Source organism: Camelus ferus, chromosome 3 (genome assembly GCF_009834535.1).
Source record: "Camelus ferus isolate YT-003-E chromosome 3, BCGSAC_Cfer_1.0, whole genome shotgun sequence".
In the NCBI taxonomy this organism is placed as follows: domain Eukaryota; kingdom Metazoa; phylum Chordata; class Mammalia; order Artiodactyla; family Camelidae; genus Camelus; species Camelus ferus.
Window position 1 is genome coordinate 22,237,412 of NC_045698.1, and position 13,371 is coordinate 22,250,782.

The window sequence follows — 13,371 nt, forward strand, 5'->3', positions numbered from 1 at the left end:
CCAGCCCTGACTCCTGCAAGCACTCTGGGAGAGGAGGGGGTGGAGGCCAGTCTCTGCACAATTTAGGCCTTTGCCAAATTGGAAAGTCTGCGGGTCCTCTGCGGAAACACTGGATTTCCCATTGTCCCCCACCCTCCAGGCAAGTCCCTTCCCCCTTCTTGAAAACTTGCCTCCTTCTGCCGCTCCACAGAGCTTTTATTCTGTAAGATCTATTTCTTCTTGTCTTCTGGAAGAGCTGAACTGTGGTTATAAGCACGTGAATGTAAACCACCCAGGCCCCCCTCCCCTTCCGTCCCTTTGTCTTGGCAAATACTCAAAATCTGATAAAGCAATTTGGCCCATCTTTTCTGCAGTTTAAAACTTCCATGTGTTGTGTACATGCTTCTTAATGAGGCTAGCAACTCCATCCTTGACTTGCTAACTCAGCTCCAACGTCCAGCAAAATGCTGGAACTGGAAGGAAGCTTAGTAGAACCACCTCATTTAGCAGATAAGGAAACGAGGCTCAAAGATGCTAAATGACTTGCCTGGGGACCTACAGCCAGCTAATGACAGAGTGTATTACTGGCTCTTAGACATACTTGAGTCATTGTTAATTAGCAATGAGATCAGATCCTATGCGGTTAGATGCTAAGAATTTAAATATAGTAAGATGATTTACCCAAAATTCTCAACACCAGGAATATCCTAAACAGTGCAATTGTCCTGAAAGCTACAATCGTAAAATAATTACCCACTTAAAAAAATAACCCCGCTGTAACTGAAGAACTTATTATATGCATCTACATATTGCTGGCATGATCTACAGGGCTGTGGATGGCAGGTGGTGGCATCATGGCTGTCTAATCCATACAAAGTGGACAAGATTGTCACATTAAAATGGGCAACCACAGTGACCTCATGATAGTCTTGCTGCCAACACAGAAGCCGTGATTGTCTCCGTCAATTGCCCACTTGGTAGACAGCAACTGTTTCAAAGTGTTGAATTGCCATTTCACAAATATGTGCATTACCTCATAAATGCCCTCCTTCCCCAATCATTGCGTTCTTTTAGAATTCAGATGCATAGATTCCAGATAGACAGTTAATCCAGGACTGCCCAAATCCTGACAGTATGAGTTAAACAATCTTCAACTGCAGACATCAGACTTGCTTCAGTACCTGAAGCCACAGCAGATATATTTTAGAAGTAGGTGGGAAACAGAAATAATTTGTAATATTCATTTTGGTTTTCTGGTTCCCAGCTATTTTCTTGCAGTCATCTTGAGAGAAAAGATTCATGATGTTTCATGAATTTCTGCAGTTTTCTCCTCATTTCCATTTTTTAAAACTTTGGACAAGTAGTCCATGTATTAAGACATAACAGTGTCTTCAAGTATTAGATTCTCAAGATACTTGCCAGGTTGTTCTTTTTCATTTCATTCATTTTTTTTTCCCTACTCTTCAATGGTCATCAGACCCAGAAACTTGGTCCTGTCTTGGTCCTGTCTTGATGTGTATTTCTCTCATCTCTGAAATTGAAGGCTGGATGCAGTCATCCCTGAGGTCCCTTCTAGGTCCTCACCTTCAATAATATATATGAGAACACCTCTCTCACCCACTAAAGCCTTGGAAAGGCTTTGGAAAGACCAGCAAAGACCTTGGAAATCCTCACTTTCCAGAATCCATTATGTGCCCCAGACATGTTGCTTCATGTCCCTTCGCATGCTGTACTCAGGGATCTCTCTCCAGCAGACCTTGGCCTCCACATGTCTGGTCGTCATTTCTTCCCTAGCCTAGCACAGTGCCTGGCACAATCAATCCTTTTTGCTTGAAACAAAGGCTGGATCAAATTCTTCTCCTGTCTCAGACACAGCAGTTCAGCTAGACTACAGTCAGTCATGTAGATAGTTAAAAATTAGCCAATATGTTGCTCTTCCAAAACATAAGCCAACCTAAAGGAGTCACAATCATCTTTATTTACAATGTTTCTCAATCAATTGTAGATTTGTCTGTAATACGCAAGACTGCACAGTGGTACTAGTAAACCACTAGATGAATTCACTTTAGCTCTTTAAGGGACAGAAGCATGCCCTGTTTATTGCTGCTGGTGGTGGTAGTGGTGGTGGTACCCCTGAATCAAGGTAGGAATTCAATAATAGCTGCTAATTGACAAAATTATATTCCAGACCTTGAATATGAGGGTCAAGAGTGAATTAAAGCAATGGATTCATTAAGAATTTTGTTCACGTATAACAGAATATCTAATTAACAGGGCTTAAACAAGGTAGGGGCCTGTTTTTCTCTCATATAGTAAGTCTAGAGGTAGAGCGTCTAGGGTTGGTACAGCTGCTCAAGGAAGTCAGGTCTTTGCCTTATCGTTGGTCACAAGATGGCTGCTAAAGCTCCAGACATCGTGTATGTATTTTAAGCATGAAAAAGGAAACCCCATGAGAAATGAACCTCTCTCATAGACTCACCCAACAACTTCATGGGCCAAGACCCTACGTTATGACCAACCCACTCTGAAGGAACACTAAGAATCATAGTTTTTTGGCTGAGTACTTGCTCTTCAAACACAGGTGATTTCTGTTAGAAAGTAAGAGAAGAGAAAGAATGTTATGTAGGCAACTAGCCACAGTTCTCTCCTTTGGTTACTCAGATATATCCTTCTTTCAATACATGGGATAGACTCTCCATCCCCAGGGGAGAAGGCATTCAAGACTCACATAGTTGGCATATCAGGATTAGAGCCCTGGATCTCTGGGTGATGTGTGGTCCTCTCCATCAGTTCTGGATATAACTCCTTGCAACCAAGCTCCAACACACCTAACGTGCAATACTGGGAAAGGTACAGAATAACTATGATGAAAAAAAAACCCCATTTATAAAAGGAGGGTTGGGCAACACAGCCATCACTGTCCTTAGCAATGACCAAATCCTCCTGGCAAAAACAGCAAGGGTCCAACCCTGGTTCTTGTGGCAGGAACCCCTCTCCCTTGCTCTCCGTGGCCCTTGCCTCTCTCTGGGGGTTATTCCTCATTCACTGTCTTCCGCAGCCGCTTCTGTGGTGGGCTTGGGGAGGACACCCTCCCTGGGGGCTATACACATCATCAAGCCTACTTCTTACTGGTGTGAATTGCCAGGGAAGGGTGGGGGAGAGGAAGTGTTGCAAGATCACTATAGGGATTTAAGCATCCCAGGCTGTTGCAAACCAGCTTTGGGTGTTTTGGCAATAGAGTTCCTTCACAAACTCAGGCCTCTGGTCAACTCCTGATGAATTCTTTCCTTTACGTTCTAGTTGATGAGTTCTGCCCATCTCCCTCAGTTTTAACTTGATGTTTGCTATTTCGCGTATGGTACCGGGAACAGCTGAAATGCTGGCCTCTCATGGACAATCACACCATTGGCAGCAGGCTCACCACCTCTGTCTGATTAGGGCACTGCCACCCCCTTCTAATAAAGCAGCCTATTTCAGCCCTGCCAGAGTCCAAATGTGGGCCTCTCAGGCCCAGTGTCAAGAGTGCCTTAGCAGAGAGGGATTTCTTCCCGTCTCACTTGCCGCCTGAGTTGAGGAGCTAGGACTTTGCTGTGGCTGACAAAGCACCACCAATATTCTAAATGTTTCCTACCATCTTCTCCAGCACCACACCCTCAGTCAACACATCAGTGACTTTCCAGTGCACAGCGGTCTCCAGGTGGACCGAATATTTCAACTACAGTGAGCAGTATCTGAGTCCTTGGCATCTGCCTCCCTCCCTCCCTCCATCCCTCCCTCCCTCGTCTAGTTCCACACTTTAGGTTCTGTTACTTTGAGTTTCCTCACTTCCAGGTACCACAATGTGTACTTGTAGGGAGTTTAATTCAGCTAATTGGTTGGATTTTGAAAAATCCAAATAACAGTGATTAAACAGCACGGGGGGTTATTTTTCCTTTCATGTCTGCTTTAAGGTATGTAGGTGTGAGCCCCACCCAGGAATTTCCACTTTCGTCATCTCATTGGCCGGAACTAAGTGGTAGAGCAAACCATACTTCCAAGAGAGGCGGGTTTTAGGTGAAAACATCACCACGCCCAACAAAATAAAGGAAGAAAGAGAGAAGGGCTGTCAGGCAGCAGCCCCAAACTTCTGACTCAGGCTGCTGCTTAGTTATTGTGGGAGATCCATTGGAGGCGGTGGAGCAGAGATCATCAGGCAGGGTGCCGGCCTGGGGAGGCTGGGTACGAGTGCAGCAGGCTGAGCTTGTCAGAAGCAGGCAGGCAGCGTGCTGATGCAGAGAGGAGCAAGGCCCTGTCCAGTGGATCTGGATTCTAGTCCTGGTTCTTTTATTTACTGTGGGACCTTGGGCCAATCAATTAGCCTCTCTGTTTCTGTTATTTTTTCTGAGCATTTAAAAAGTGCCTCCTAACAATATCTCCAAGCAATATTGTTGTAGTGATTGAATAAGTTAATCCATGGAAAGTACTCATTTAGAACAGTGTCTGACATGTGGTGATGCTCAGAAAACAGCAGCCATTAGCCAGTGTTGGTAAAATGAGGTCAGAGGCCCTTGTTTTATAAGGTGGTTGTGAGGATTGGAGAGCGAACGAAACAATGGGGAAGCAGCCAGCACAGAGCAGGCACTTCCCTTTCACTCCCTCCTTGTAGCCACCCCATCCTCCTCATTCATCCCTGCAGCCGAGCGAGCGAGCGGGCTCTGACCTCAGGGCCTTTGCACTTGCTGTCCTCTCGGCCAAGAACAGCTTTCCCACACATATTCTCTTCCCTCCGTCTCTCACTTTATTCAGGTCTCTTCTCAGAGGGGCTTTTCCTGATCCCTTCATATGTCCATCCCTCGCTATCCTCTGACACGACCGTAATTCTCTTCACAGTGCTAATCACCATCTGACATTACTGTATGTTGTTTATTAGTTTGCCATCCTCAGAACACAGGCTTCGTGAGGCTCTGTAGGAACATTGACTGTTTTGTTCAGGGCCCAGCATGTGATGGGCACTCATTGAACATCTGTTGAATAAACCAGTAGTAAATATTTAATCAATATTGGTTTCCTTTTAAAATGTGAGCATTTTCTAAAAGCCAAAAGAGGAGTCCAGTCCAGAAGGAAGATTAGATGGAGGTTGGAGAATTTGAACTTAGCAGAGGTCAGAATAGAATTTGATTTAGAATCCAAAGCAGCTGGGAGAGGGAGTTAGTACCAGACAGTCCAGTGTGAATCTGATTTTGAGGCAAGTTCTGGATAAACCAGAAGACATTTTTATACCCACTACCAGGTTAAGGACTTAGGCTCAGTTTTCAGGTGACTCTGGGCCTGTGAGTTTGGGCAGGGGATTGGTTTCACTTAGTGTTTTTCAGTCTTTTTCATTATTGTCCTCCTTCTCTCACCCTGGAGAAAATTTTAATTTAATTTAAATTCTAACACAAGAAATTAAATACCAAGGAATAATTGTTTGTCAGGTGGGATTGAGCTTTGTGGGGGAGGGGGCATTAACCATTATAATATCTAAGTTTTGGGGGGTTGTCACCCCTTGTGGGTGACGTCACCCTGCTGAGAATCTAGGACTCAGCTGAAAGGGGGCCCAAGAATGTTGGTAGTTGCTAACACCACATCAGTAAATTACCTCTGGGACAGAAGCGTTTATTTTGAATGTTAAGGCTGTCAGCTTCAAGCTACTCAAAATTAATTTAAATTATCATGGCTGTTTGCTTGAGATGGGAAAGTAATTGGAGAATTATGTATGGTAGACCAAAGTGAACTGTACCATTTCAGTAGACCTCCATGTCCACAAATTCTGCTCCCTGTTGAAATGGATTGATCTTCAGGATGAGAAGCTTTTAAGACCTTTACACAGACCAACCATGGAGGGATGTTGGTATTTGTAACCATTTGCAGATTTCTGTGTCTCCTCTGGGTCAACATTCTGTTCACTGGAATATTTGACCCTGGAAGCTTTCCTTGGATGTTGTGGAAGAACCACACTTTCCACAGTAGTGTTGTAAGATTGTGTATCTTTTCATATGCCCTGAGTCGTCTCAAATCGTTGCAGTGGGTGGGAATGCCTCTACTTCCTTTATTTATAGAGAAGCCTAGAAAAGGAGTTGGCCAAATAGGGGGCTGGAAGGAAAATTCCCAATTATAGGTATGGAACTGAAAGATTATGTAGCCCATGAACACCTTAGTAAGACTAAATATCTTTGAGGATGTCTGTACTCTTGAAATAATTTTTCCTTTTCTGAAAACTCCTTCCCTGCCCTCACCATATTCAGGGTTAGAGGGTGGGCTCCTGGCAGCTATGTTGATTCCTCATGACCTAAACCCCCTGCTATAACTGACTGGACTACTGATGGACAAATGATCCAGTCTGAGCCAATCAGCTTCACTCACCTCTAATGTATTCATTCACAACTTTTGAGCTGCAAAAAACAGAAAACAACTCAAGATAAGGCTTGGAGTGTGTTTGTCTTTTTTTTTTTTTTTTTTTTTTTAGTTTTGTTTTGCTTTACTTTGTTTTTTTAAGCAGTTAAATTTTTCAAGTGTAATTTATTGTGAGGATGGATAAGGTCTTTCAGATTGAGGGGGAAGGCAATAACGCAGCCTGGTCCAGGATGGCCGAGACTCGGGATGCTGTGGGGAAGCCAGGGCATTCTCTCCCCCGTCCTGGATCTCTGCCTTTTGCAGATAATATTTACTTTCTTTCTCAGCAGGCTGATTTTCTCCGCTTCTCAGTTCACACAGCAGGTAGAGTCTTGCTATCCAGAGGCCCTAGTTCTAAAGTTATAGCTTCTGCCACATGCTGGAGACTAGATCCTTTCTCTAGAGGTCTCTCCGCTCTCAGGGGGGAGCTCTGTTCCAACTTGCAAGAGATGCCCAGCTCGGGACCCATAAACAGGGGCTGGGGGCTTGTCTTATATTATGTGGACGTGGCTCCCAGGAGTGCACCTTCGTCAGTTCTGTTAAGAGGATTGTCATAGACTTGTTACACACTAGTTTCCATTTATTTAGGCTTCTCCCCACTAGACTATGAATGCCTTCAGGACAAGGAATTTGCCTTTTTGCAGCATATTCCCAGTGCCAAGTTCAAGGACTGTTTCTTAATAGATGTTCAGTAAATACATGTTGCAGAAATACAAGTTGACATCAAGAAAATCTCTATTACTCCTAAGTTTGATTCTCCTCAGATTTATTTAAGGAACATCTTGCTCAAGATATTTACTTGTTTCCATGTGTATGAACCATCTGAACTGTGACTAACACCTTGAATCACCATCAGAATTTTCACTTTAAACGATCTTTTAAAAATTGTTTTAAATTACTGAGAGTCTGCAAGGTGACAGACACCATGCTGGAGTCTGGAATATACTGATGAATCAGATATTGTCACTGTATTCGGGAACCTCTCCGCTAAGTACGAGAGACCTTGGGGATCATTTAGCTTAACTTTCTCATTTTACAGATGAGGAAACAGACTCATAAGAGTAGTTAAATCTGATGGAAAATGTTTTGATTTATTCATAAGACATTTTGTATGTCTGTATGGAGTTACTTTTCAGTGAGAGGTGTTACTTATTTTGGCCAAAGGAGACATTCAGTTTTTGTACATGTATGGATTATCTTTTCTTTGATCCTGCATTTCTTTTTAATAGGCATGTGATTATGTAGATGATATTTGCTAAGCTTTTGATGTATTTGGAACCGATTAATAGCTGGCACTCAAGTTCTTTGGAAACTCACGTCTTACTCTATTGGAAATTTCTTTATGGTTACTGAGTAATAAGGTCATTTATTATTGACACGGCTTCTGACAGCTCTCCCATTTATTATTATTCCTCGTTAAATCACTTCCTGAGAAGGCTGGGAATGTTTTCCATCTCCGATGGCACGGTTTATATTGACTTTCTCTGGGTGAAAGTGAAGTTCTGAGAAGAGACTGAAAGGGGTCCTTTTTCTGTGTTTACAGAGGATGGAGGTGAAAATCTCTCTGGTGGAGAAGGAGAATTGGCAGTGGAACTCAAGCAACCTTTCCCTCGTGGGTGGGGGGTGTTGTTCACCAGGCACTGCGCGTGGTCAGTGCGGGGGGCACTGCCCGCTCGGGCAGGGGAGCCGCACCTGCCACAGCTGACCGGGCAGGCTGCTGAGCGCCCAGCTGCTGTGAGCCCCGTGCTCAGGGCCACGCCGAGTCTTCTCACCCTGCGGCTTGGAGAAACATTCTCTGCAGGAGGTGGCTTTGGGGTTGGTCAAAGAGTATAAGTTTACAGCTTACCAGAGAAAGAACGGAGGAGACTAAAAGCTGTAGGTTGTAAAGGGACAAGCTTCCCTCTGAATCTACATGGTAAGGATGGAACCACCAGCTAAGCTTAGGACGGGTGGTGTTCAGAGCCTGCGTCTCCCCACGGTGTTGACTGGCTCTTTCTCCTCTTGGTAGTGCTGTCAGAACAGAGTCCCGGGATGGAGAGACCTACTGTGCGTGCAGTTGGGCTGATCAAGGCAGGTGGACATAGATTTGACCCTCCTAGGAATGTGAGCTCTTAAATATGTCCAGGCAGAAACCCCCTCCAATATTCTGGGGAGTCTTGTCACACAGACTCCCTAATGGGTATGAGTCTGGTGGGGATTGTCTAGCAAAAGTCATCTTATTTTCCCGCTGATCAGGGAAACTTCCTGGAGAAGGTCAGAGTTCCAGAGGTTTCTTGTCTGGGGGAAGGGTGTGTATGTGTGTGCATGCATGTGTGCGTGCATCTGTGTGTGTGTATCTGTGTATAAGTGTGTGTCTGTGTGTGCACAGGGTGGAGGGAGCTAAGCTGTGGGTTGGAGAGAAGTGGGGAGAGACATGAGGCTCCTGGATCAAAAAGCAAACACCGTCCCTCTGTATCTCAAGAGGCCACATATTCTGCGTAGGAAGCTCACTGTTATGATTGGAAGGTTTGTTTTTTCCTCTTCCAGGTGTGAACGAGTCCAGGGGAGGTCACCGTGTCGCTGCTGGAGGAACAGCTCGTTTCCAGGTCCTTCGCAGTGGCCCCGCCGCGAAGTGAACCAAGCGGGAACTGGTGGGACGCTTCCTTCCTTCCCTCGCCAAGCACTCCAGGCCCAGCGATTGTTCCACTGTTGTTCTAATTGTGTCCCGTCCTCTCCTTGCCAAGGCAAACAGCGTTCCTTCAGCTCGTCTGCCAGCCCGAACATGAACACAGGCAAAGCTGATGACAGCCCGCGTTCCCAAGGGACGTGGGGCCCCGTGGGGCCCGGCCCCCAGGAGCAGGTCCGCTCATGATGCTGGCGCCCGGGAGTGAGCACCATGCCCATCACCCAGGACAATGCCGGGCTGCACCTGCCCCTGCTCTACCAGTGGCTTCAGAACAGCCTGCGGGAGGGCGGGGACGGGCCGGAGCAGCGCCTCTGCCAGGCGGCCATCCAGAAGTTGCAGGAGTACATCCAGCTGAACTTTGCTGTGGATGAGAGCGTGGTCCCGCCTGAGCATAGCCCCCCAGGCATGGAGATCTGCACTGTGTACCTCACCAAGGAGCTGGGGGACACAGAGACTGTGGGCCTCAGTTTTGGGAACATCCCTGTTTTCGGGGACTATGGAGAAAAGCGCAGAGGGGGCAAGAAGAGGAAAACCCACCAGGGCCCTGTGCTGGATGTGGGCTGCATCTGGGTGACAGAGCTGAGGAAGAACAGCCCGGCAGGGAAGAGTGGGAAGGTCCGACTGCGGGATGAGATCCTCTCCCTGAACGGGCAGCTGATGGTCGGAGTTGACGTCAGCGGGGCCAGGTGAGTGGGGGAACGCCAGCTGGCATGGGGGCTGGATGTGGGGCCCCTGTGGTTCACTTACGTCTGATGCTGGGATCTGCAGCTGCAGAGGGTTGCGGTTCCTACCAAGGGAAGAAGCTGATGGCATTTATCCTATAAAGGGAAAATCCATACTCTGAGTTGAAGCTTTGTGGCATTTATATATTTCTTTTTTGCTTCATTCTCTGTGAGAAGATTAGGCTTGGAGTCTTTCCTTTTTCCTTGACACTTGGGGTAGAAAGAAAAGAAATAGTACATGACTGTTTCTTTAGAAAGAGAAGGAGAAATGTCACATTGAGTTAGACCCTCTTTTCCACTCAACCCAGCATCTCACCTCCAATCACCGCACCAAAGGTTGGGTCCTGGATACGTTTCCATCTGGCTGTCCTGTGTCACCTTTGTCACAGACTCATAATCCAGAAGCCCCTCAAGATATTTAGAAATATCTTTAGACCAACCCCAACTCCCCCAGTCTCCCCTCCCTGGAAGGTGCCCTAGGATCTCATCTGAATGAACATACATATTTCTGCTTCCTGCCCATGTGGCCACCCACCATGGCACTGAGTTATTGTTCTATTGTTTCCCCGGTGAGTTCAGGTCCCCAATTCCACCCTCAGCTTCAGTGATACACTGGAAGAACTCACAGAGCTCAGAAAAACTATTATGCTCCTGATTGCAGTTTATGATAGTGAAAGGAATGAGATTAAAGTCAGCAAAGGTAAAGGGTGCACAGAGTGGAGTCCAGGAGAGACCAGGCGCGAGCTCCCAGGTGTCCTCTCCAGCAGAGTTGTCCAGGAGCACTGAGGTCTCCCCGCAGTGATGTATGACAACTCATATGGAGTATCGTGAACCAGGGAAGCTCACCCAAGCGTTGGTGTCCAGCGTTTTTGTTGGGGGTCAGTCACTCAGGCATGGAGTGCTTGTGTGGTTGCATCAGTTACTCGGTATCTAGTCCTTCCAGGGGTCAAACTAATCCCACATGGCCCACGGCCCCCACCGTATATCACATTATTAGCATCATCTGTCTGGTATGGCCCAAGGCCCCAGGTATACAAAGACACTCTTATCAGGCAGGATGAGGGCTTAGAGGGCTGCCTTCCAGGAGTCTGTCAAGGGATAGTCCTTTCTTTAAAATATACAGAGATTGAATCCCCCAAACCTGCTGCATTAACCCATTACTGCACACCAGGGTTTGAATGATGGGCATATGTGAAAGAGACAAGAGAAGAGACGATGCGTCAGTTTGGTCAAGCCTTCAGGGGCTCCTGTGAGAAGGGCTCCTATATCCCAGAAGGAGAGCATCATGGAGAGAAAGCCACACTGAGAACCATGATGATCTTTTGATGGGAGTGACATCTAACCCGAGAAGACCTTGAAGAGAAGAAGCCGAGCAGAAATACCTTGACTTCAATCTTCTCCTTCCCTTCCGTCTCCTACTAAAGCTTCCCATTAGTAGGAATCAGACAGGGGCAAGGGAGCCCACTGATATTGTCTGTATGTGGTAGCGCCCTGGGGCACAAGGCAGGGTAGAAAAGGGTGGAGCGTTGACATGGAGAGTCAGGAAGAAGTCATCAGGCACGTGCCGTGTGGTCTGAGTTTAAATGAGCAGGTGCATGGAAAGGATGTAGCACAAGACTGGCTGGCTGCTGTGGGTACTTGCTCAGTGGACACTCTCACCAGTATTTCCTTTGGGTTGCCTCTTCGACTGATGAGATGCTCTTGGCTAATGGCTGAGTGCCTAACTGGCAGTTACTGGGAGATGCTGCTCATTTTCAAGGAGGGGTGCTGATGAGAAATATTCTTATTTGCGGTTAGAGATCACTCTTAGCAAAGGAGCAGGGCTGACCGTGGTAACACTCAAGATGCTATAAGGACTTGAGAAGGTGGCTTTAGTCCCTGGTGGTGGGGTCCTTCAGGTTGGAAGTGGGGACCACCAAGAGGCAGCCCTCTCAAAGCTATTCATGAATGCCCTCACCATTTGCAGCTGTCTGATCTGTAGGGAGCGGATTGGGATGGAGAAATAGGAGGAGGAGCAGGGAGGGCACACGCAGCAGGAGAGCCTTGTGGTTGGGAGCTGCAGCCCCGGAGCCAGACAGCTGGGGCTGCCTCCCCAGGTGCCGCCACTTACCAGCTGGTTGACCCTGGGAAAATCACCCCTCTTGGGCCTCTGATTTCCCATCTGTGAAATGGGAACAATGACACTATTGATACCACTGACTAAAAGATGACAGAATGCACATGTAGGACTTAGCACTGTGACTAGTAAACTGTGCTTAATAAAAGTGTCAAAACGACTATAGTACACGGACAGTGTTATGGAAGCCTGGGATTTTCTTATCCCAGAGGTTGGTGGGGTCTTTAGGACCTTGCTGAAAAAGTCTTCCCATTATGGGGCAATTTTCTTCATCTGCTCAGGAAGCTCTTCTCTTGTCTTGCTTAAGGCTGTGGGGTCTGTAGGAGGCAAATTTTTCTATCCCAGGCTCTGAAAATATATCTGGCCCTGGAATAAGATGGCTTTGCAGCCATAAGGAAGGGTTCCTTTGTGATTTTAATTTAGTTGTTGGAGGGAGTGGTAGGATGATGCCCGTTTTTGCAAAGAAAAAAGATATAGAAGAATAGAAAGGTGAGGGGCCCAGGGTTATGAGAGGAAGTAGATTTTCCAAACATGGCTTTTTTTTACTAGTAAACAGTCATGACTTGGAAATTCCCATCTCTGGTGGGGTGGTCTTGCGTGTGCCCTGGACGAGGAGGGGCCAGGTGAGGCTGGTCTACCTGGAAGCCACTGAGACGCAGGAGTAGGAGAAGGGAAAGCCAAGACGGTATGGAAGTGAATCAAGTAAAGAGGCAAAGGTTCCTGGAGCCGTGGTCTCCCAATGCCCAGAACAAACAACCAAGGAGTTAACAAGACAGGAGAGAAAGAGAGTAGGTTGATTTTTCAAGATCCACTCCTTAGCTCTCTGGAATAATTATAAGAAATACCACTTGTTGAACAGGTGCTACCATATGAACACTCTGCCCTCCACTATGTCATTTAATAATGACCACAACTCTATTAAGGACAGTTTTAGATGAGAGACCTTGACCCCAGAGAGGCCATGTAACTTGGCCAAGGTCACCTAAGAAAGAGGCAGAACCAGATTTGAGCTTAGGTCTAGCTGCCACCACAGCCTGTGCCCCTAAATCCTGTGCTGTGCCACCCCAAATCTGCCCCAGATTATACCTTGTCCTTGTCCCGTGGTCTGGCGCTTAATTTCATGGGTGGTTTACTGCTTCACAAAATACCTCCTCGTAGATACCGGGGAAGCAAGTGACGAGAACAAACTATAAGGCTTCCACCTACTCAAACTGACAAGGAAACAGAAGTCCCCCCTCACCACCACCGCCATGTCTTATAAAAGGAAACCCAGTTTAATATTGAGTTCCTCTGGCAAATTTGCATCTAGTCCGAGCTTTAGGACTGGAGGCACTTTGAGATTAGGTACCAAAGAGTTTAAAGTGTTTTGAATGTTCTCAAGATGTCCCTTTTCACTCTTTATAACTGACTAATAGTTTCCTTCAACACTAAATGTTCCCACATACCTGTTTAGGTTTTGTTCTTCAAAGTGGTGAGTA

General features: G+C 46.5%; 1 protein-coding gene across 3 annotated transcripts in view; it reads left to right on the forward strand.

The window, feature by feature from the left end:
* The window catches only part of PDZD2 (PDZ domain containing 2), a 342,111-nt gene that overhangs the window by 111,209 nt on the left and 217,531 nt on the right, over positions 1 to 13,371 (forward strand). For all 3 annotated transcript variants that reach the window (XM_032470570.1, XM_032470584.1, XM_032470578.1), the window contains exon 2: positions 8,917 to 9,741. In XM_032470570.1, coding sequence (XP_032326461.1) covers positions 9,266 to 9,741 — 476 coding nt within the window. In that variant the 5' untranslated portion in view covers positions 8,917 to 9,265. The remainder of the gene's footprint in view (positions 1 to 8,916; positions 9,742 to 13,371) is intronic.